The 26,302-nt window shown below is 43.2% G+C and overlaps 2 protein-coding genes across 4 annotated transcripts in view; one reads left to right on the top strand and one right to left on the bottom strand.

Annotated features, from left to right (window-relative positions):
* Nucleotides 1–1,796: 1,796 nt before the first annotated feature.
* Nucleotides 1,797–18,124, bottom strand: LOC124278229 (alkali-sensitive linkage protein 1-like). Its single transcript, XM_046713952.1, has 2 exons — nucleotides 17,948–18,124; nucleotides 1,797–2,482 (listed from the first exon to the last, which is right to left on the bottom strand). The coding sequence occupies exons 1-2, from the start codon at nucleotides 18,082–18,084 to the stop codon at nucleotides 1,822–1,824; spliced, it is 798 nt and encodes a 265-aa protein (XP_046569908.1). The 5' UTR covers nucleotides 18,085–18,124; the 3' UTR covers nucleotides 1,797–1,821.
* LOC124278228 (uncharacterized oxidoreductase YjmC-like) overlaps nucleotides 3,936–26,302 on the top strand; it is a 35,341-nt gene continuing 12,974 nt past the window's right edge. Inside the window, exons 1-2 of one of the 3 annotated variants that reach the window (XM_046713950.1) lie at nucleotides 3,936–4,111; nucleotides 5,862–6,012. Coding sequence is in view for 1 of the 3 variants with exons in the window: in XM_046713949.1 (XP_046569905.1) it covers nucleotides 25,657–25,864 (208 nt within the window). In the remaining 2 variants the exon portion in view is untranslated. Of the gene's footprint in view, nucleotides 4,112–5,861; nucleotides 6,013–25,542; nucleotides 25,865–26,302 lie in introns of those variants that run through there. The other 2 variants (XM_046713951.1, XM_046713949.1) reach the window with 2 other exon arrangements.

The raw sequence follows: 26,302 nt of genomic DNA, 5'->3' as shown, positions 1-26,302 counted from the left end.
ACGCTAACCCTAAGGATCGGAAAGGATACCTCACCTTAATCCCACACCATAACCCTAAGGATCGGAAAGGATACCAGACCTTAACCCCACACCATAACCCCAAGGATCGGAAAGGATACCTCACCTTAATCCCACACCCTAACCCTAAGGATCGAAAAGGGTACCAGACCTTAACCCCACACCCTATCCCTAAGGATTGGAAAGGATACCTCACCTTAATCCCACACCCTAACCTCAAGGATCGAAAAGGGAGTCAGATCCTAACCCCTGACCCTAAACCCTAATAATCGGAAAGGGTACCTGACTCTAACCCTACCCCCTAACCCAAAGGATCGAAAAGGGTACCAGACCTTAACCCCACACCCTATCCCTAAGGATTGGAAAGGATACCTCACCTTAATCCCACACCCTAACCTCAAGGATCGAAAAGGGAGTCAGATCCTAACCCCTGACCCTAAACCCTAATAATCGGAAAGGGTACCTGACTCTAACCCTACCCCCTAACCCAAAGGATCGAAAAGGGTACCAGACCCTAACCCGACACCCTAAACCTAAGGATCGGAAAGGGTACCACACCCTAACCCCTGAAACTAAACCCTTCAGCAACCCATGGTTGTGGTAAGAGGCGACTCGCGGAATCGGGTGGTCCTGCTCACTTACTTGGTTGACATGTTATGGTATCCCAATTGCGTTGATCGATGGCCATGTTGTTGCACACTGTATTGTCTGATTCAGACTTGATTATATATCTGGAATATTGCTGAGAGGAGCATTAAACAACACACACACAAATGAGATCGCGTGGTGATCGCTGTTGCTTCAGGAAGTGGTCATCGTGATTTGTGGATGTACAATTTGTGGATGTGGTCATCGTGATTTGTGGATGTACAATTTGTGGATGTGGTCATCGTGATTTGTGGATGTACAATTTGTGGATGTGGGCATCGTGATTTGTGGATGTACAATTTGTGGATGTGGTCATCGTGATTTGTGGATGTACAATTTGTGGATGTACAATTTGTGGATGTGGACATCGTGATTTGTGGATGTACAATTTGTGGATGTGGTCATCGTGATTTGTGGATGTACAATTTGTGGATGTGGACATCGTGATTTGTGGATGAGTTGCAGGATTTGTGGATAAGCAAAAACTACAGGCCCAGCTGGTTAAAACACCTCTCCTGTGTTGGACTGTGTCGATTATATAGTTAACACCAGTCAGCGTAATTCGAGTATTCTGTTAGGATGAGGGATTTAAAGTATTTGAAGTATATACTCATACCACAAGGTGCTCGTTTCGAGGTACCGCTTAATATTGATTTCCTCCTTTTATGTCCACATCTTTGATATGAGATGAATACTGCAAGGAGGAAAATCATGCTCCGCCCACAGATCGTTATTACTCCACACACGGGTGAAGGTCCAAAAGGCTTATGTCATGGCCCCTTCTGTCCGAGTGTTCGTTCATTGTAAACATCTATGATTGAGGCATCTCTGAAACCACGCGGCCCCAACCCTTTATTCGGAAAGGGTACAGACCCTAACTCCACACCCTAACCCTAAGCGTCGGAAAGGGTACAGACCCTAACTCCACACCCTAACCCTAATGATCGGAAAGGGTACAGACCCTAACTCCACACCCTAACCCTAAGCGTCGGAAAGGGTTCCTTATTGTAGCAAATTGTACCAAAACTATTGAAATCCTTAGGAAGGGATCAAAAGTTGGCAATAACGACTCAGACAATCCAAGGACCATAATCAATATCATGATAATTGAATAAAAATGAAACATAACACATTGTAGCAAATGTATTGAAACCCCTAATGAAGAGAATTATACAATCTCCCAAGAGCTGTCAGCTTGGATGAGCTAGCTTCGAGAAGAGCGTTCTCTTTGTGGATGAAGTTATTGCCTTGCGTTATTCGGGCCTGGAACCATGCGTAACGTGCGACAAACGGCGCAGCCTCTAGTCGAGGGATGATGGCTTTCATGTAGTTCTCAATGTGCGCAAGGGAGGAAGAATAGGGACAGGCGAACTCCGTCAGCCACACCTTCTTGTGGTACCGATGGTACACAGTCTCCAGGAACCTCATGTCGTTGTCAGCGTTGCAGGTGTAGCTGTGGACGCCCACGTAGTCGACTTGACAGCCGCTGCAAGCTTTGAAGAAGTCATCCAGCCATTTGTAAGTTTCCTCTGTGCATAGTCCCCCAACACTGCCACATCGAGCTGGGGCCGGACTGACAAGGGACATCCCGTGGGCCGCTGTTTGGAGCTCCCGCCAGTGCGTGGCAGCAGCTTGAGGGGTCATGTGGGACTGGTCTTTGTGGTTGGGTTCGTTGAAGCCGAGCACGTTGTGGGTGGAGCTTGGGAAGTTCATCTTCTGACCCCAGTAGCCCCAGACCATGGGCACGAACTCCCCTCGGGGCTCGCCCTGACAGCCGAGCTCGTGATGCTTGTTGTCATTCGTGCCCCAGTCATACCTGCAGCAAGAACGTGATCAGTTTACACGTGATGGTCAGTAGACAGATTACACGTGATGGTCAGTAGATAGTTTAGACAGAGTGGACAGTTTACACGTGATGGTCAGTAGACAGTTACACGTGACAGAGTGGAGTAGACAGTTTACACGTGATGGTCAGTAGACAGTTTAGACAGAGTGGACAGTTTACACGTGATGGTCAGTAGACAGTTTAGACAAAGTAGACAGTTTACACGTGATGGTCAGTAGACATTTCACACGTGATGGTCTGTAGTGAGTGAGTTTAGTTTTACGCCGCGTTTAGCAATATTTCAGAAATATCACGGCTTGGGACCCCAGAAATGGGCTTCACACATTGTGCCCATGTGGGGAATCGAACCCGGATATCCAGTGTGTTGAGCGAACTAAAGTGTTCGCTCGTCACGCTCAGTTCTAGTTTCCCCACCCTGATATTCACCCCACCCCGGCGGTAGCCTAGTGATTAAAGTGTTCGCTCGTCACGCTCAGTTCTAGTTTTCCCCACCCTGATATTCACCCCACCTCGGCGGTAGCCTAGTGGTTAAAGTGTTCGCTCGTCAGGCTCAGTTCTAGTTTCCCCCACCCTGATATTTACAAGTGAATCTAGGAATTTATTCTTCAGGACATGTTGACGCATTTATCTTAACCATTATAAGGGCCTCCCGAGAATACAATGTGATGTCCTAAGTGTACCCCTGCCAGTTCTGGCCCACCTGTGTCTATGACAAGCCATCTGTCAATGTATCAAACTCAGTAAAGCTCTGTTTGGATGAATTTTTCTTACAAACGACCACCTGGTCGAGTGGACAGAACGCCTGTGATTTCCGAGTCATGACGGTCAAATATAGTACTTCATGTTAGCTACCTCTCGGTCGACATTAAGATCGTAAAACAAGGGCTGGACTTGAACAACCAAACAAACCTACAAACGAGCAAAGACGCATACATTCACACACACACACACACGCGCGCGTACACACTCACGTCATCGTCATCTTCTTCATCCTCTTATCAAGTAACCTCTTCCAAAGACAATGCCAAAGTTAGTGTAATGGAAGACATGTCAATCACGAGGTGCCACTAGATTTATATCTTTTGCTAACAGAAGCTTTATCATACCAAATTTTATGGATAGGTCCAACACAAACACGAAGCATAATTATAATCAAACCCATTACTGGCCAGCAGAAATACTGCTGACAAAATCGAGCAATTACTCTCCAGAATAAACCAAGTACCTACCTAGTATGAGTAAAAGCGCTGATAGGACGAAGGACGCATCTGTTGCGTTTACAGGGCTGGCGAGTGGGCAGATAAGCGAAGGTCAGACACAGTTTGGTCAGACACGATCTTACGTCAGTTGCCCTGAAACACATGTAAAAATGTTTCTGCATTTTATTCTAGGGACGGAGATAGCTGAACTACCCGGATGGAGGTGCGGCCATTTTGTCAGAAATGTCAGAATTTGGCCGAATATATGCTATCGTGACCTGAAAGATCTGCAGTCAGCGGCACACTGGACTCAGTCTACGAGCTGTCTTGCGGTCTCTGATTATTAACAGCCCGACCTAACACAGAGATAGTGTTTACTGTGGGTAAGGACTGATTCCATGTGAGTATAATGTTTATAATGTTCGGGTTTGTGCAACCATGTATGATAATAATTCCATCAATAGAGATGCCAGGGAATGTGAGTTAGTGAGTTTATTTTAACGCCGCTTTTAGCAATATTCCAGCAATATTACGGCGGGGACACCAGAAATGGCCTTCACACATTGTACCCATGTGGGGAATCGAACCCGGGTCTTCGGCATAACGAGCGAACGCGTTAACCACCTTGCTACCTCACCGCCCCGCCAGGGAATGTATTCCTATATACGGTATATTTGTAACCATGGAAACACACATATACTGACACTTCAGATTATATTCTTTATATATGACTAGTCACTTCGCTAGTATCGCTACTTGAGATACATCAATATAAGTTGTTCACTGGTCACGAGGGGGGCATGGGTTGATGTACCCTCGATGTTTGTTTATGTTCCCCTCGTCTTGGTAGCTGCGAGTTGTTTCATTCTTATTTCTTTGAGCCCGAAGGGCTCAGGGAACATAAACAAACATCGAGGGTACATCAACCCATGGGCCCCGAGGGACCAGTGAACAACGTATTTATCTTACTGAACACCTTAATGTTAATTTTGAATTGTTTGAAGCACGGGTACAAATCGTTTTGTATACCATCGCTAGATTTTGCGGACAAGAAAAACAGATTTAGAGTTATCTCCCTTCCATCGATTTGCATTCGCAAAACACCGGTAATTTCCATACATATTACGTGATTCAATGTTATTCGAGATAAAGAATTACTACCACGAAGTACCAAATGAGTTGCCATTGACAGCGGGGTACATTGAAATGTTACTCGCTTGTAAGCGGGGTACATTGAAAAAAATAGAAGAGCGCTCAGCCAATCAGAAAGCGACATTTATGTGTGAGGTAAGATAATGGCTAATATACCTATGGTAAACTTAACTGCAAGGTTCAGTCGTTTGCTTCCACATTTTATAGAACTTTGGTCTTTTGGATTAAAATGTCCATGTATGTGGGCTGGGTCTGGTCGCTATGTAGCTGAGATAATGCGATGCGACGTAAAACTCAACTCAACTTTTGGATTCGGCTATATTCGCATACACTTCCATTATACATAACTGTTTGCTTAAAGAACTACAGATTAATGAATTTAAAGTGTTTGTTTATTATTCATGTCGCCTCGATTACGACTTTTGCACAGCCTGCTCTACAGACCCGTGCCAGTTATATTTGGGCACTTAAGTCTTGACGTAACTTCCATAGACTTACATGTTAATTTAGTGTAGTATAAATAATTTTCATGAATTTAATTTTCGTATGATCCAAGTCAAATTTTGCACATTTGTGAGGAATCATCTTACCTACAATCACATAATTTCTGTTTAATTTTCCGTTGCTTATCTATCGAATGGCAACAATTTAATCAACATATGCACAGGGCCGTGAACTCCTTTAACGTGGCGGCCTATGGGATTGTGCACAATGTGAAACTACAGGTAAGTTGATAAATGTGATGTCATTAGTTGAATAGTGGTCGGAAAACTGAACTGAAATTATGTGCGCAGAGCAGAGATAATTTCAAATTTGCCAGTCAAATTTTACAAAGATCTATCCTAAAGTCACCTCATGAACATTATTTATGCTACACTGAAATAACATGTAAGTCCATGGAAATGACGTCAAGTGTCCGAATATAACTGGTCTGTATATATATGGCTGTGATTTCACCAAGATGTTGCGCAGTCTAATACATGTTTTCAAATTTTCAGAAAGCACCGCTATGACGTGGACGGTTGCCATCGTTACCTGTGTGGCCGGACTGATCGCTACAGTGGTGACAACACCAAAGAAGGGCATCGGCATCAGCATGGATAACTACCACTGCAACGACACCGAGACGATGTGGGACATCCACTGGTGGTACGTGTGTTGTCGTGTTATCTAACGTTTTGTAACCACATAGCTTCAGGCTCGTTTAGTGGCATATCGGTGGTTACAGGCAAGGGTCAAGACTGATATTATCATATTGTTGTTGGATGGGGTGGGGTGGGCGTGTGGATGTGAGGTTGGTAGGGTGGTGTGATGTAGGGTGGGGTAGGATGGCTGATGTCCGTTGGGGCGATGTGTGATGGGATAGGGTGCGTGTTTTGAGGTTAGGTTGGTATGGTGTCGTGATGTGGGGTGTGGTGGGGTAGGGGTGTGTGGGGCGGTTTAGAGGCGAGTTGGGTATGGTGTCGTGATGTGGGGTGGGGTCGGGTGGGGTAGGGGTGTGTGGGGTGGATGTGTCGAGGTGATATGGGTAGGGTGGTGTGGTGGGGTACGATGGCTGATGTCGGGTGGGGGATAGGGTGGATGTTTTGAGGCAAGGTGGGTATGGTGTCGTGATGTAAGGTAGGGTCGGGTGGGGTGGAATGGTTTTGGATTCAGCATCAAGACATATTGCATGTGGGCATAATGTTTCAGCTGCAGTTTTGTAGACAAATCTCTCCTGTAGCCGGAGGTGTCAAATGGTAATTGTTTGATCAGCATTCTACAAGTTGTTGAGTTAATGGATTGCGTTTTGGAGGGTGGGTTAAGGCCAATGTACCAGTGGACTCTCCACACCAGGTACAGCTGGACCCTACAGTACAACACTGTCCACACAATGTATGCCCGGTTAGAGGCAACATCTCATCCACTCATCCACTCACTCACCCAATCACCCTCTCACCCATCCTCTCACTCACCCTCTCACTCACCCACTCACCAACCCTCTCACTCACCACCCTCTCACTCACCACCCTCTCACTCACCCTCTCACTCACTCACCCACCCCAACCTCACCCACTCTCTCACCTAATCACCCTCCCTCTCCACCCACCCACTCAACTCCTCTCACTCTCACACCCACTCTCCTCACCCACCTCACCCCCCACCCTCTGTCACTCACTCACCCTCTCACTCACCGACTCACCTTCCTACTCACCTCTCACCAACTCACCCACTCACCCTCTCATCCTCTCTCACCCTCTCACCCACTCACTCCCTTGACCTCTCCACACCAGGTACAGCTGGACCCTCCAGTACAACAATGACCACACAATGGGATGCCGGTCTAGAGGAGAGTTTGTACCCATGATCAGGGGTTTAGCTAATTTCCACCAACTACACATACCGAGCTTCGCAACCCACGTCCTCGGCGTCAACGAACCCAACGAGAACCATCCAGGCCACATGACACCCCAAGTAGCTGCTTCACACTGGCCTCAAATAGAATCTGCAGCTTTGGGCAAGTCGCTCATCAGTCCCGCCCCAGCCCGATGTAACATCAACGGCACCAACTGCCTGATGGAGAACCTTCAGTGGCTGGACGAGTTCTTCAAAGAGTGCACTGGCTGTAAAGTCGACTTCGTTGCCGTTCACACCTACACCTGCGGCGTCGAGAACGACATGCGGTTCCTGGAGACAGTCCACAAGCGTTACAAGAAACGGATCTGGTTGACGGAGTTTGCTTGTCCCCTCACCACCTCCATCACCCGTGTTGAGAATTATATGAAAGGGATTGTACCTAGGCTAGAACGCGCTCCCTTTGTGGCTCGTTATGCATGGTTTGGGAGCCGTATTCCCGTAGACAAATACGTCCGCAAAGTCAACGCCTTGCTGGAGGACGACAATTCTAGACTGACTCCACTGGGAAGGTTGTATAATACCCTACACTAATAAAATACTACGCCTGAAAGGTGGTACTGTTACCAGGTTATCTGAAATGGCCGATCTCTTTCAGGGAAACACTTCAGTGATAACTGGTATTATTCTTGCTTTTGTTGGTTATTTATTGTTGGTTATTAAATGCCGAATCCAATATTGTATAATCGAGTCTGTTTCCAACAATCCAGGGATTGATATTATGAACAAAGATTCCCAACATCCCGAGTCGCACTTTCATCGGCATAGCAGGCTGGGTATGGCTGTAACAACACATCACAATATAGGTACATAAGGCGTGACGGTAACATAGCAGGCTGGGTATGGCTGTAACAACACATCACAATATAGGTACATAAGGCGTGACGGTAACATAGCAGGCAGGGTATGGCTGTAACAACACATCACAATATAGGTACATAAGGCGTGACGGTAACATAGCAGGCTGGGTATGGCTGTAACAACACATCACAATATAGGTACATAAGGCGTGACGGTAACATAGCAGGCTGGGTATGGCTGTAACAACACATCACAATATAGGTACATAAGGCGTGACGGTAACATAGCAGGCAGGGTATGGCTGTAACAACACATCACAATATAGGTACATAAGGCGTGACGGTAACATAGCAGGCTGGGTATGGCTGTAACAACACATCACAATATAGGTACATAAGGCGTGACGGTAACATAGCAGGCTGGGTATGGCTGTAACAACACATCACAATATAGGTACATGAGGCGTGACGGTAACATAGCAGGCTGGGTATGGCTGTAACAACACATCACAATATAGGTGCAAAAGGCGTGACGGTAACATAGCAGGCTGGGTATGGCTGTAACAACACATCACAATATAGGTACATGAGGCGTGACGGTAACATAGCAGGCTGGGTATGACTGTAACAACACATCACAATATAGGTACATGAGGCGTGACGGTAACATAGCAGGCTGGGTATGGCTGTAACAACACATCACAATATAGGTACATAAGGCGTGACGGTAACATAGCAGGCTGGGTATGGCTGTAACAACACATCACAATATAGGTACATGAGGCGTGACGGTAACATAGCAGGCTGGGTATGACTGTAACAACACATCACAATATAGGTACATGAGGCGTGACGGTAACATAGCAGGCTGGGTATGGCTGTAACAACACATCACAATATAGGTACATAAGGCGTGACGGTAACATAGCAGGCTGGGTATGGCTGTAACAACACATCACAATATAGGTACAAGGCGTGACGGTAACATAGCAGGCTGGGTATGGCTGTAACAACACATCACAATATAGGTACATAAGGCGTGACGGTAACATAGCAGGCTGGGTATGGCTGTAAAACACATCACATCACAATATAAGGCGTGACGTAAGGCGTGACGGTAACATAGCAGGCTGGGTATGGCTGTAACAACACATCACAATATAGGTACATAAGGCGTGACGGTAACATAGCAGGCTGGGTATGGCTGTAACAACACATCACAATATAGGTACATAAGGCGTGACGGTAACATAGCAGGCTGGGTATGGCTGTAACAACACATCACAATATAGGTACATAAGGCGTGACGGTAACATAGCAGGCTGGGTATGGCTGTAACAACACATCACAATATAGGTACATAAGGCGTGACGGTAACATAGCAGGCTGGGTATGACTGTAACAACACATCACAATATAGGTACATAAGGCGTGACGGTAACATAGCAGGCTGGGTATGGCTGTAACAACACATCACAATATAGGTACATAAGGCGTGACGGTAACATAGCAGGCTGGGTATGGCTGTAACAACACATCACAATATAGGTACATAAGGCGTGACGGTAACATAGCAGGCTGGGTATGACTGTAACAACACATCACAATATAGGTACATAAGGCGTGACGGTAACATAGCAGGCTGGGTATGGCTGTAACAACACATCACAATATAGGTACATGAGGCGTGACGGTAACATAGCAGGCTGGGTATGGCTGTAACAACACATCACAATATAGGTACATAAGGCGTGACGGTAACATAGCAGGCTGGGTATGGCTGTAACAACACATCACAATATAGGTACATAAGGCGTGACGGTAACATAGCAGGCTGGGTATGGCTGTAACAACACATCACAATATAGGTACATAAGGCGTGACGGTAACATAGCAGGCTGGGTATGGCTGTAACAACACATCACAATATAGGTACATAAGGCGGCGTGACGGTAACATAGCAGGCTGGGTATGGCTGTAACAACACATCACAATATAGGTACATAAGGCGTGACGGTAACATAGCAGGCTGGGTATGGCTGTAACAACACATCACAATATAGGTACATAAGGCGTGACGGTAACATAGCAGGCTGGGTATGACTGTAACAACACATCACAATATAGGTACATAAGGCGTGACGGTAACATAGCAGGCTGGGTGACGGTAACAATATATGGCTGTAACAACAGGCTGGGTATGGCTGTAACAACATCACAATATATCACAATATACATAAGGCGTGACGGTAACATAGCAGGCTGGGTATGACTGTAACAACACATCACAATATAGGTACATAAAGGCGTGACGGTAACATAGCAGGCAGGGTATGGCTGTAACAACACATCACAATATAGGTACATAGGCGAGGCGTGACGGTAACATAGCAGGCTGGGTATGACTGTAACAACACATCACAATATAGGTACATAAGGCGTGACGGTAACATAGCAGGCTGGGTATGGCTGTAACAACACATCACAATATAGGTACATAAGGCGTGACGGTAACATAGCAGGCTGGGTATGACTGTAACAACACATCACAATATAGGTGCATGAGGCGTGACGGTAACATAGCAGGCTGGGTATGGCTGTAACAACACATCACAATATAGGTACATAAGGCGTGACGGTAAACATAGCAGGCTGGGTATGACTGTAACAACACATCACAATATAGGTACATAAGGCGTGACGGTAACATAGCAGGCTGGGTATGGCTGTAACAACACATCACAATATAGGTACATAAGGCGTGACGGTAACATAGCAGGCTGGGTATGGCTGTAACAACACATCACAATATAGGTACATGAGGCGTGACGGTAACATAGCAGGCTGGGTATGGCTGTAACAACACATCACAATATAGGTACATGAGGCGTGACGGTAACATAGCAGGCTGGGTATGGCTGTAACAACACATCACAATATAGGTACATGAGGCGTGACGGTAACATAGCAGGCTGGGTATGGCTGTAACAACACATCACAATATAGGGTACATAAGGCGTGACGGTAACATAGCAGGCTGGGTATGGCTGTAACAACACATCACAATATAGGTACATAAGGCGTGACGGTAACATAGCAGGCTGGGTATGGCTGTAACAACACATCACAATATAGGTACATAAGGCGTGACGGTAACATAGCAGGCTGGGTATGGCTGTAACAACACATCACAATATAGGTACATAAGGCGTGACGGTAACATAGCAGGCTGGGTATGACTGTAACAACACATCACAATATAGGTACATAAGGCGTGACGGTAACATAGCAGGCTGGGTATGGCTGTAACAACACATCACAATATAGGTACATAAGGCGTGACGGTAACATAGCAGGCTGGGTATGGCTGTAACATGGCGTGACGGTAACATGCTACGTATATCGGCAGAGCAGTGTTAGGTAGTGGACTGTGTATTATACGTGCATTATCGTCGGGAAGAACAACTGTGGATTACACATATATGATCGTCGGGAAGAACGAACGGCTCGTCGGTGTGTTGCGGATATAGCATTTGTGTTGTGCCATACGTTTTTGGTTACTGCTTCAAAACATGTTTTTCCGTGAAAGGAAAAAAGGCCAGACCGTTCTTTCACAAAGCATCAACAAAACTAGTTGTTTTTTAACCTGAGGCATACAGACTACCTTGAAATGATTACTCCCTTTGTGACTATGCTAAATGAAAGTAAAGCAGTAACACATGATCACCCATTCATCGAGAGTAATCAGCTGTCTCCTCTGGGGGTCACGTATCGACCCATCGGAAAAAGTCGGCAATGTGGTTGGTAGGATGTTTTGACTAATTGCCACTTATTAACATGCCAGCATGGAGTGTGCATTTGTTTCCATCTGAGATGTTGGTGTTGACTCCCAAGTTAGAACTATAAACGTGACCTGGAATCGGTCTGTAAAAGAACCAGATGTGAAACCGGCATATGACAAAGAAATAGGATGTATTTAACAACTGTATTCTGAAAGTAAAGTACACAAAACCATACATAACGACAATTTTCAAGGTCAAAGTATGTCGCATTGTCGCCCTATCTAAGATGTGTAAAAAGAAGCCTAAAAATTGACTAAAACGCGACACGCAACATTTTGATGAAATGTCGCGTTGTCGCACTTTGTTAAAATATCGAGTATAGTATTTATTATAACATATTGACTATTGAACATGTCGCATTGTCGCATTGTCGCATTGTCGCCCTTTTCGATTACCAGTGCGCATGTGTAGAAAGTCAATTAGTCTACGCATGCGCAGAAAATATTATACTCTATTTCAGACTTCACTGTTCTTTTGTTACCTTCAATGGTTATTAAAATGAAGTACTACTCGTAATGGCAATGGGGGCTGCTTTTCTTGAACTTAATGCAAATCTTTCATTGTTGCTTTGAAAATTATTTTATATATTGTAAATGTCTTTAGCCAATCAAATGTGTTTTAGCAGCAAGACAGATTATTAGCGCTACTATTGTAATCACGGCACACGGTGGCCCTGTCATTCAAGGCGGGGCAATTTGCTGTGCAGAGTTGTGTCTCTTAGTCACACCAGATAACTATGGTCATAGGTTCGAATCCGAGCACCATACACATTCATCACTTTGGACATTTCACCGATATCAAGCTGACAGGTTGTGAAAAAAACTGAAATATTGTTAAAATTCAGGCCACATCGGCAGAAACATCAGGTGAAGTCCTCGAATGGGTCACTATGTTCGACAGTTTGGCTCCTGACAGAGTTTCTTGGTACAGTCCTGTCCGACTCTGGTGAATTTGTCCGAGATCTGCCTCTGTTCAGCCAGCAGTGGATGGATACCAGGTAGAATGAGATGGTAATATCACTTAACCATCCAGCACCTCAAAGACAGTTTAGGTCGGCTTTGAACGTGATATTCTTCTTGGGAAAACGCCATACAAATGGACTGTTATCATTATGATATTAGAAACGATGAAATCGCTTGGCAGAGTTGCGTATCCTTGGAGTGCCAGAAACCAACCCTCCCTCCCTCCCTCCCTCCCTCCCTTCCTCACTCACTCTACTCCACTCCACTCCACTCACTCACTCACTCACTCACTCAAGGTTTAGGGAGCTTGGTAAATTAGCAAGGTATTTCATTACAATAATGTGTTGTGATGTCTGTTTTTCAATTCTATTTGAATCCTATATAATTAATCCTGGACATGCCATGATTCACAATATATCGAAAATTTTCTCAGACGATACTATACCCAGCGATACACATGTACTTGTATCGTTTCAAACATACACTTACTCAATCGTAATAGTTTTCAGCAAAATGGCCAGTTTGAATACATCCATTCCATTAACCAACGACACTTAACCCACTGACTTCCCGGCCACATGTACGTTCATTTACTATTGTTCTGAGTTCGATCCCTGGGTATATCAGCCCTTTTAAAACATCATGCATGTGATAGTTTTTAAATTCCGCCGTAGCTAATAAAACGCGACAATGCGACAACGCGACATTTTGATGAAATGTCACATTGTCGCATTGTCCCATGTCGCGCGTTGTTAAAATATTGACTGTAGTATGTATTATAACCTATTGACTAAAACGCAACAAAGCGACATTTCATTAAAATGTCGCATTGTCCCGTTTTAGTCAATATGTTATAATACATCTTAATTTTGCCTCATTTTGCTTGTTTTTGAGAGGGCGACAACGCGACAATGCGACAACGCGACAATGTCCCTTCTAGGATTCCATACGACACGGTATAACTGTCAACTATATACAGTCGACGCTCACTGCAACACCTGTTCAAGGCAGTAGTTGGCAGTAATGGCATTTCTACCATATAGATCAAACGTAATGTTTGCACAGCACAACTAACATGAGCTTGATCCGTGCGAGTAACTGTACTTGTAAATGTTTGTAAATATAACGGAATTGTTGCGAGAATAGCCATACTAGAAGGAGAGGGCACATTTGTGCGACATATTACATGAAAACTACTGAAAGGATTCTTCCATGCTCGAGTATTTACAGACCGCCGCCATATAGCTGGAATATCGCAGGTTGCGGCGTAAAACTGAACTCACTCACTCACTGTGCGTGATGTGTGCGATTTGACTTGTTAAATCTTAAAATAACGCCTACCGTCTCGTCCTTAAATGTTACAGGAAGACATCATTGACAGCCTTTTTCTGAGACCAGATTGTTTGATGTCTGAGAAACCCTCGCCAGCGATTGAGGTCGTAAAATGGTTTACAATTCATCTGGCTCACTGGTTACATCTGTTATGTGTTCTCTGCGCTTATTCAGTGTAGTTTTGTAACGCACAATGTGAATATCAATCATATCAAGTCCGTACCAGACCGCCAAACTTTTCTAGCGGCAGAGCCTCGTTTTGAGATTTCCACGATTTCCAGATTTCCGATTGTCAGAGCACGCCGTACAACAGAGCACGCTGCACGACGTGTTTGCAAGCATTAGAAGGAGTGTAGTGTTGCAATATACAAGTGGTTAGATGTATCAAATAATACTGATTAATATTTATGTATCCAGTTCAATGAATTGGTCTCAAAATTCTGGACTGGTTATGGTACTAAATTGCTCAATAGGACGGAACCGGTAGCAGGAAATGAGACTCTTGTGTAATCAATGTTTTGACTTGACATTGTGTTCATTGTCATACGTAAAGTGAGCTTGTGTCGTGCAGGAAGCAACTGACGGTTTGCTACAGGTCACCTGACACGTTATGCTATATAGCCTTTAGGGACACCTTTACTGGTCTTTCTTCATTGCTCACATTAATGTAGTTTGGCGTCAGTGAATATCTCCTTGACACTTCGTAAAGTGGGACCGCTTGGCGTAGTAGATAAAGTGTCTGCCTGGACACCAGTCAATGGTTCGATCCCCAGACTGCGTCATATTAGTTGTCCTTAAGCACGGCGTTAAGGAGATAGCTGACATGGTCTGCTCCTGGTAATATAAAATGCTTTATGTTGGGTGTCCAGGTTATATTGCTGGACCATATTTCAATGGATTACACAACCAGCATGCGTCCGGAATGTTACGCCACATCCACACACACACACACACACACACACACACACACACACACACACACGCACACACACACGCACACACACACGCGAACAGACATGAACACGCACACACACACATGAACACTTATACACACGATCACGCATGAACACACACACACACATGAATACGCACACACGAACACGCGAACACACACATGAACACTTATACACACGAACACGCACACACACATGAACACACACACACATGAACACTTATACACACGAACACGCACATGAACACACACGGGAACACGCACACACATGAACACGCACACACACATGAACACGCACACTCGAAGATGTGGACGCATTATAAAATGTAATCTGTTTACGAAGGGACTGTCGTGGCACCCTTCATGCTGTATGACAATTATTTCATAAAAATTGAATATGCTTTAATAAATGTAATAATTTCAGGGACAAATCATCAATTTGGACCTGCGTTTTCGATTGAAAGAGGCACGCTGATTTGTGTTCTGTTTTCACAAGAGTAAGAGGAAAATCTATATTCAGTCGCACAATATTTAAGCATGATTTCGGGATCAGATTTCAGATTTGGTTTTGAACAGCCCTTCCCCAATATGTCAAATGAGAGGTCCCTTTTGAGCCATCCTGGAGGAACATGTACACTTTGTCATTTTCAGTCGTTACTGCAGCGAGTTGTATAGTCTTCCTAACGGGGTAAGGGTGGATGAATTCGCCTCGAGTAGACTGCAGATCGGGTCGATGTAACCACTCTGTGTCAAACGCGCTATGAACCAGGAATATCCCCCAACAAACTCTGCCTTTTCCAGACGTGGTATAATAGCTTCCATGTACTCCTTTACTTGCTCAAACGTTGGTTTCCCAGGACAAGCAAACTCTGTCAACCAAACCTTTCTGTTGTACCGACTGTAGGCGCTCTCCAGAAACCCCATGTCACTGTCCACGTCACAGGTGTAGCTGTGCAGGGCTATATAATCTACCCGGCACCCCTTGCAGGCGGAGAAGAACTTGTCCAGCCAATCAAACGTCGTATATGTGCAGAGGCCCCCTACCACGCCACACCTGGCAGGGGCTGGGCTCAGGAGAAGTCTGTGTTGAGCTGCAGCTTCTACCTTTGGCCAGTTATCCGCGGCATATTCGGGAGTCATCCGCGACTGGTCTTTGTGGTTGGGTTCATTGAAGCCGAGGACATATTTGGAATGACGAGGAAGGGAGATGGCCTGACCATTGTACCCCCACACCATAGGAATGAACTCGCCCCTAGGGGAGCCATGGCAACCGTGTGCATGGTGACCACTGTCGTTGAGTCCCCAGTCATACCTAAAAAAGACCCAAAAAACAATTTACAATCAAGGTCACAATTTAGGATAACATGTCAGGGAAAATTTTAATGTATTATTAGAATTTTGAAATGAAAACCGTGGTACAGAAACATATTTTACATCAATCGTATGTGCATTTTCGTATTTTTGAATAGTGAGTGTGTGGATTGCACATTACGTCATATTCTGCAATATCACAGATGTGTCACGTAGTAGGGGTCATAGGGAACGCAGATGTTAGCAGTAACTTCAAACAGTAGAGCATGGTATGCATGAATTATATGTGTCTCTGTCTGTTCAACACAACCATGCACTTCGAGCTTTACCCCTAGTTTGTGGGCTCAGAGTGGCAGGTGCTGCTTTCTGTTGACTTGGGCCACGTGTGTGCTGATTGTGGGACACGAGTATCTGGCTGTACTCTTGGACATGCTGAGATCTCACGACCTCTGGACATATTGAGATCTCATGACCTCTGGACATATTACCTCATGACCTTGGACATACTGAGACCTCATGACCTCTTGGACATATTGAGATCTCATGACCTCTGGACATATTGAGATCTCATGACTCTCTTGGACATATTGAGATCTCATAACTTCTTGGACATATTGAGATCTCATGACCTCTTGGACATATTGAGATCTCATGACCTCTTGGACATATTGAGATCTCATGACCTCTGGACATACTGAGACCTCATAACTTCTTGGACATACTGAAACCTAATGACATCTGGAAATATGTTGATACATGCCTTCTTGGGCATATTGACCTCATGACCTCTTGATATATTGAGACCGCATGACCTTTTGGACATATTGAGACCGCATAACATCTTTAAAATATTGAAACCGCATGACCTCTTGATACATTGAAACCTCATTACGTCATGACCTCATCGACGCACTGAGACCTCGTGACCTCTGGACATATTGAAACCTTATGACCTCTGGATATATTTAGACCTCATGACCTCTGGATATATTTAGACCTCGTGACCTCTTGGACATATTGATATCTGATGACCTCTGGATATATTTAGATCTCATGACCTCTGGACATATTGAGACCTCGTGACCTCTTGGACATATTGATATCTGATGACCTCTTGGACATATTGAGATCTCATGACCTCTTGGACATATTGAGACCTCATGACAGTGCTTCATGCAGAGGGAGATGACCAAGTATTTGGGGAATGAAGGGTTACATGGACATGACCCTGAATGTCCTCACGTATTTCCTACAACCTACATCACGCTTATAACTGACGGATATTATGAACGTTATATCCTAGTCACATGCTGTACACATTAGTCGAATTGCCTGGAACAAACTACGGGCGATAAACACAACAAACCAAGGTTATGACTAACAGAAAGGGGCCACTAATTGTGTTCGTTATAACCTTGGTTTGTTGTGTTTATCGGTAAATATAATTTGAACATTTAAAAACATTGTAAAACAATAAGCAAACAAACTTACCACCAGCTGACATTGCTCAGGACAAATGTGTCATTACACTGATAGTGGTCCGAAAAGGTCAGTGTAACGCCCTTCTTAGTTATAGCAGTCACTAGCAGAACTGACCCCACACACACGCTGAGCGCTAACCAGGTCATATCACAAGCCTCTCGGTCAGAGTCAATCCTGTTTGGTGTCGCCCTGAACGCGCGGAAGTATTTCTTTTGGAAATGCGTTTTGGCGCTGTAACCGTAACATTTGTTCAAAATGCAAGAAAACGAGGGAACTACTGCCCCCAGCATTTGCTGTAATCTAAATGTTATTGTTTTCAATTTGTGGTATTTGATATATTTCATTTATTCAAAATCACCCCTGTAGTAGTGTTACAATCTATTAAATGAATATGTGGCAATGTTAATAAGGCCGTCCGTATTTTTTCTGTTTCTCATCTCCCGACCGACCCAATTTTCCTTCCGACGGAACAATTTTTTGAATATTTTACACAAAGTCGCCGACAGCAATAATTTCAGCCCGATCAAACGAAAAATGTATCTTAAAAGTCAGCTTTTAAAAATATATGATATTTTGAAAAGTCTCTCAAGCCTCTAAATGGGCGATCTTTTTGAATTCATCTTCCCTTCACTAATCCGCTTGGAGCGCTGATCCGGACACCAAACTGACAGCGCATATCTTATGCGCGATGGGAGCTGTACTTGTTACTAAACACTTAGAGACAGTTAACCAGTACAGCCTTCACCATCACCGGTAACGTTCAGGCTGGCGCATGGGCAGTCAATCTTTTCCCTTGACCGATAATATATCAAGTGTTATATCCTGAAATATTTGTTCTGTGATTCATTGATACACCGGGGATAGCCATAACAGCGTATATTGCATTAATGAATCGCGAAATCGCCATTTGAAGCGAGGCGGTGGAATCATCTGATCGTTTTCAGGTCATGTGTTGTCATTTTGTTGACGTTTTGCAATCGGTGATTCAAGTCTGGCACTAGATGTCTGAATATCACACTTTTAAGCCTGCAGTGTATTTTTGCTTTTGTACTCAAATCTATATCGTATTACGCCGATTAGGCTACATTCATGTAGTTCAGTACGGTCGGGAGCTGATATTGTGCGAAATGTGAAAACATTGTTATGCAACGTGTGAATTTCGTCCTGAATTTTATCTGATATTTTTGTATGATGGTGCATGTGTACTTTAATATTACATTACACTTGCGAGACTTTATTCAGGTAAGTGTTATCTGTTGTATTTGTAAAAATATAAATAATGCATACACACATCTACATGGAATTTATGTCATCAAAAGCAGATTTGATTTCTAACACATTTTCTATGTTAACAGACATAACACTAAAGTTTTCTTCAGGACTGTCAAATGGAAATCAGAATATAAAGCTATAGCTAGATAGTATATGGTCTGTCATATGATATATTTTATCAACATAATGTTATCAAAACAAGAAGATACATATGTCATTCTATACACATATAATTCTATCATACACATCCTCTTGGGTGGTCAGACTGATCTGTTGTTTGTTGAGACAAATCTCTGTAAATGAGTACTTATGTTTAGACGTTGAATAGTGTTAAACTTTTGTAAGAAATGGATCAATAAATTAAGATATATAATGACTCACAGCACTGACTGATGGGCACATTTTATAAGGGCTGAATTCTTTATTTCAAACTATGATGACTGGTAGTCATGCTGAAACCGACTACTTGGATAATAGGTGTATGGTACATTAAGTATGCGTCAGAAACGTAGTGTCAGAATTTAAAAAACAAAATGAACTGCTGATCAAAACGTATTATTCATATTTATAAAGGTTACTTTCTACACAGAATTTCTTCAATTCTCAGGGATGTGTAATAATTACACATTTTCGATAAAGGCCTTCCAGGGGATACAGGTTCGTTGGTGGGAGGTGTGTCTCTGATTCTTTTCACATTGAAGTCTGTGGTAGTATGAGAACTATTTGTTAAATTTGAATGCGGCAATAGTTGAAGAATTGCCGTCGGAAATAACATAAGGGCTGATATATAAAGTGCGTTTTCATTATTTCATAGATGCTATGACACCCGAGACTTACACTGTCTTGTGTTCTGTCGTAGGAAATGCCGTGACATTATATCGATTTTTCATGGCGTTTCCCCGTTATCTTCTATCGTGTCGATTTGTATTGAGCTTGAAAATTAAACAAACGGTGGATCTGCAACCAGTGTGCTACCAGTGGACGACAACCTTTGACCGGTGGCCAAAAAACCTTCAAAAAGTGATAAATCTCTCCAAAAATAAACAAAGTGCCAGTTTCGAATAACTGACTTTGTTGTTGTATTCTGATCCAATGTGACATTTAAAGAGGCTCTATTAAAGTTTGTAGCATAACTTATTTAATTAAGAGTCAATACAGGTATTTTCTCAAGATTCCATATAGTTTCCTTATGTTTAATAATATATGAACTGTCTAAAATTGAGTAAAAAAAAAGGATCCTCACAATAAGAAAAGCCTCTTTTAATGGTCTGGGTACTGTAGGAGGTTCATTTACTCTCACCAGCTTGAAAAGGAAATGGCAAACTTCTTCTTTTTTTTCTTTTTTCTTCATTTCTATTTCTATTTCTCTCATCAGCACCAGTTTGGAGATGAGAAACCTAAAAAAATGTGGATGGCCTTACAGAAGGGATAGGACCGAAAGTTTGGAGTATGAGACTACTGGCATGTGTAAGGTCCCAGCGATACAGCGCGGATGTGGTTCTTACAAGGAACGAAACGCATTTGAAAAACCTAATCTCCTTGTAATATTAGCATTCGTATTTCGGAAAATAGAGATATATAGATCTAGGCAAGCAGAAGATGTCCTTCATTTGAAACACACTCTGCTGATCACAGCTGGTGGCTGCATAATATCTGTTGGAACAATGCAGTTGACTACAGCTGACTTGGTAATGTTCATCTAGGTCTGTCAATATGTTAGAGCTGACGTTGTACTGTCGACGTTCATCAGCTGATGAAGATAGTGATTGACATGAGCCAATTCCATGATGCGATAACTATTGTCAATTCATTAACTCTCTGCTTGAAGGACAACTTAGTCATGCGACGAGGTCACTCACTACTGTCAATATGTATAGACGATTTCAAGGTTTTCCGAGCAAAATATAATTCTAAAACGTCTGTCAGCGTATATACCAACTACTGTGAGTGTATTGAATAGCTGATAGTAAATAAATGTAACTTGACAATTGGCTCTCTGGGGGACTTATGCAGAGACCAGAAAAGATATTGGCGACATACATCCAGTTGTCAATAATAGCATTTGGAATGATCTACAATATATATAGATATCATGAGACTGACTTTGCATTAATTCATTAACCATTCTCACAGGTTCACAAATATGTTGGGTCAAAATTGATCTTCAGCAACCCATGTTGTAAGAGGGAACGTGATCGGGTGGTCGTTCTCACTTACTTGTTTGATGCATGCCATCGTATCCCACTTGTGAAGATCGATGCTCATAGTGTCATGGCCATGCTATGTGTAAGTCTCTTGTGTATATCATTACATATTACTAAAACCGAGGTATGCATATTTTTATGGACGTTACAGTAGAAGCAAGATGTTTATATGAATATTGTCTTGGAATTTCTTTGAGTTGTCCATAAAAGTAGGCACTTATTTTTTGTATTTAAAGCAGTTTCTATTGTAATAGATCTTCATCAAATATTACTCTGTTCATCTGTGATAAAGTTGCAAATACGTTAAGGCTAAATCGTTTCCGTGGACCTTCTTCAACATATCTGTGCATGTAAACGCCAATGTACAGGAAGGTGTAGCTGCAAGACGTTGAACCTGTTGTGGAATTCGGCATGTGGATGTAGACTTGAAACATGTTCCCGTGATCTTGACAATGTTGACATTGACTAACATGTCAACTGGGAATACACTATGACTATTAAGAACGATAAATACGAATTGATATGAAGCCAATGTTGCTTGCGTTATGATGACATGACTGTGTGTATATTTGGTGGTAAGATACCATAACGCCTTTCTGATCAGTGTGTCATATATTTTACAATGTATTAATGATTGCCGGTGTAAACTAAATCAAGAACGTCGTAATATTTCACACAGTAAACAGAAAAAATGGCACACCATAATGTCACTTGCAAACCTTCCATTAGGATGTCATATTATTATCCATCAGCTTCAACTTAAGGGTTTTACGGCATGTCAGTGCAATACTGACACTTATCAAAACATATCTCCTTCTGACATCAGCTGAATTGTTGTTTCTGTCAGAATGTCAATAAACGGAAATTTGTATGATAGTCCAACAGTACCTTCGACATATTTGGTATTGTTGATACTTTGTAAAACATGGAGCTGAAATTTTATTATATTTTGCTGATCTAAATACATAGTACCAACCTTTGTTTCCTTGTAATGGTTTTTCATGAATTCAATGCCAACCAAAGGTATATATGATCTTCAAATGATATAGATGAATCAGAAAAACATAATTTTGGAAAAGTCACCTTTAATTTGTAAAGGTCAACTCATATTTTCTCATCAAATGCCCTTTCTATTAAAATTGACCTTTGACCTTACCAAACTATTTTTGCGATAAGCATATATGTAATATTATTGTCCACAATTTTAAAGCATGGTTTGAGCATTCCAAAACTACATGTATTTGTTTGATGAAAATCGGTCAATCCAAACCAGAGTTATTAAATTAAACCATCCAGTTATCGGTTTAAATATTGCCATAACTGACATGACATGTTGCACCTTAAAAGGGCCTCTGCACGGTAGTCATGCACGGTAGCTGACATCAACCGGCTTTAAATCAAAGCTAAATCATTCCTGATTGTGAAAAATAACATCCCATTCGGTCGCCAGAACTACACCACATTTTCACCATTTTGGGGGTCTGGCTTCTAGACCAAACCTTCTCCTGTAAGTGTCTCCCCATCTGCCCTCATTGAGGGGTGGTAGGGTAGCCTGGTTGTTAAAACGTTCGCTCATAACGCCGAAGACAAGGGTTCGTTTCAGCACATAGGTAAAATGTGTGAAGCCCATTTCTGATGTCCCATGTTGTGATATTGCTGGAATATTGCTAAAACTAAACTCACTCACCAAGCAGAAAATGGGTACCCGGTGGGGTAAGTCACATGACTATTAACCCAACAGGCGACTTCTGTTATCCGGGGAATAATGTCCATTATGCTACATACGCTTAGAGCATGCCCTCCGGCATGGAGATAAGGGCTGTCAGCTTTGGCCTCCATATTTATTGAAAACTATACTTTGTATGTAAGTGAGAGTTTAACTGTGTCACGATGTACGAGATACACACACCAATATGTACTGAAAGGTGAAAATCCTCTGTTTGTCCCCCACTGTTCTGTATCCCTTGTGATCAAGGAGTGACAGTCAAGCATGAGTTTCTGAACTGCCTTGTTGCGTTTCCATCACAAAGGATCCATAATTCAAAATTTCATCTACAAACGATATGTAACAACAAAACAACTTAACAACATAAGCTCTCAAGTGATTTTTGTGATGCTTTGTTACTTACATTGATGCACATTGATGTCTTTATAAGCTGGTATTGTTTTATTATCAAATGTAATAAATGTATTACTATTTATTACATAAATGGGGTATGGTTAAATCATTGTCCCACCCAAAAGAATTGTTGAATCTACCACACTTTTGAATCTTTCTGTATTTGTTTGTCATATTTTTCGACCTGCTCTCGAAACACGCAGGTACAATAACGCCATGGTCCCAAGTATGGTGAACTACCTTCGTAGCTAGCGATCTGTAGCCTCGTTATATGATAGAAAGGAACAGTTATTACCCCTATTACCCCTTCATGCATTCATTCATTCACTGTGTTGAAACTTCACTGTGAACCTGTACAATGTGTGAAGCTGTACACTGTGTGAACCTGTACAATGTGTGAAGCTATACACGTGTGAGAACCTGTACTGTAGAGCGTGTGAAGCTATACACTGTGTGAACCTGTACAGTGTGAAGCTATACACTGTGTGAGCCTGTACAATGTGTGAAGCTCTACACTGTGTGAACCTGTACAGTGTGAAGCTATACACTGTGTGAGCCTGTACAGTGTGAAGCTATACACTGTGTGAACCTGTACAGTGTGAAGCTATACACTGTGTGAGCCTGTACTGTGTGAAGCTCTACACTGTGTGTAAGTGTGAAGCTACACTGTGTGAACCTGTACAAGTGTGAAGCTATACACTGTGTGTACAGTGTGAACAACACTGTGTGAAGCTATGAGCACTGTACAGTGTGTGAAGCTATACACTGCGTGGGCCTGTACAGTATGAAGCTATGCACTGTGTGAGCCTGTACAGTGTGAAGCTATACACTGTGTGAGCCTGTACACTGTGTGAAGCTCTACACTGTGTGAGCCACGTGTGAAGCTCTACACTGTGTGAACCTGTACAGTCTGAAGCTATACACTGTGTGAACCTATACAGTGTGAAGCTATTCACTGTGTGAGCCTGTACAGTGTGTGAAGTTCTACACTGTGAGCCTGTACAGTGTGAAGCTATACACTGTGTGAGCCTGTACAGTGTGTGAAGCTATACACTGTGTGAGCCTGTACAGTGTGCAGTTCTACACTGTGTGAGCATGTACAGTGTGAAGCTATACACTGTGTGAGCCTGTACAGTGTGTGAAACTATACACTGTGTGAGCCTGTACAGCGTGAGGCTATACACTGTGTGATCCTGTACAGTGTGTGAAGCTATACACTGTGTGAGCCTGTACAATGTGTGAAGCTCTACACTGTGTGAGCCTGTACAATGTGTGAAGCTCTACACCGTGTGAGCCTGTACAATGTGTGAAGCCCTACACTGTGTGAACCTTTACAATGTGTGAAGCTATACACTGTGTGATCCTGTACAGTGTGTGAAGCTCTACACCGTGTGAGCCTGTACAATGTGTGAAGCTCTACACTGTGTGAACCTATACAATGTGTGAAGCTATACACTGTGTGAGCCTGTACAGTGTGACGCTATACACTGTGTGAGCCTGTACAGTGTGAAGCTCTACACTGTGTTAGCCTGTACAGTGTGTGAAGCTCTACACTGTGTGAGCATCTATAGTGTGTGAAGCTATACATTGTTTGAGTCTGTACAGTGTGTGAAGTTATACATTGTGTGAGCCTGTACAGTGTATGACGCTGTACACTGTGTGAGCCTGTACAGTGTGTGAAGCCATACACTGTGTGAGCCTGTACAGTGGATGAAGCTCTACACTGTGTGAGCCTGTACAGTGCGTGAAGCTCTACACTGTGTGAGCATGTACAGCGTGTGAAGCTAAACACTGTGTGAGTCTGTACAGCGTGTGAAGGTAAACACTGTGTGAGTCTGTACAGCGTGTGAAGCTATACACTGTGTGAGCCTTTACAGTGTGTGAAGCTATACACTGTGTGAACCTGTACAATGTATGAAGCTATACACTGTGTGAGTCTGTACATCGTGTGAAGCTATACACTGTGAGCCTGTACAGTGTGTGAATCAGGCGATTTATGCGCTTTATAGCTGGAATATTGCTGAGTGCCGCGTAAAAATAAACTCACTCTTCTGATTTCACTTACAACCTATTGAAAACTTTTACCGCAGACCGCATGTTGAAAGTTTATACCACAACGTGACATGAATACATCAAGACCCACACATGTAGAGCCTCACTTCGTAATGGCGGGCTGGGATGACTTCACTGTCACACGTGACGATCTGTACAGTTTCTGTATTCGATGCCTGGAGGCGGCTGGTGCCAGGACCGAGCACGCCAAGTGTCTGACAGAGGTACTTGTCATGGCCGACTACAGAGGTCACTACAGCCATGGCCTCAACCGTATAGGTGAGAATTGTCGGTTTCTCCAAATAGAACAGGAGGTCAGTGCTGGTTGAGGCTGGCCTACTCACATAGCTGCGTTGTTGCCCTGGTCGGGAGCGCAGATAGTACTGGTGACATGAATAAAGGGTTAATGTATATATTGTTCAGACATGCCAACGGCCTTGGTGTGTTTATGAGATTCACTTGCTTTCTACTCATGGCTTTTACTTTCTGTGATATTCTCACGTTTGGATGCGATTCGATTTCAGATTGATAACTATTTGGTGTCTAGACATGTATGTTGCCATTATCATGCATTCTATTCATGAATTGTCCTTTCTGAGTGAGTGAGTGAGTGAGTGAGTGAGTGAGTGAGTGAGTGAGTGAGTGAGTGAGTGAGTGAGTGAGTGAGTGAGTGAGTGAGTGAGTGAGTGAGTGAGTGAGTGAGTGAGTGAGTGAGTG

This window comes from Haliotis rubra, unplaced genomic scaffold, assembly GCF_003918875.1.
Source record: "Haliotis rubra isolate DU_JTF1 unplaced genomic scaffold, ASM391887v1 Scf233, whole genome shotgun sequence".
Lineage (NCBI taxonomy): Eukaryota > Metazoa > Mollusca > Gastropoda > Lepetellida > Haliotidae > Haliotis > Haliotis rubra.
The sequence above is the reverse complement of the archived record's forward strand: the minus strand, read 5'-3'. Positions and strand labels throughout refer to the sequence as shown.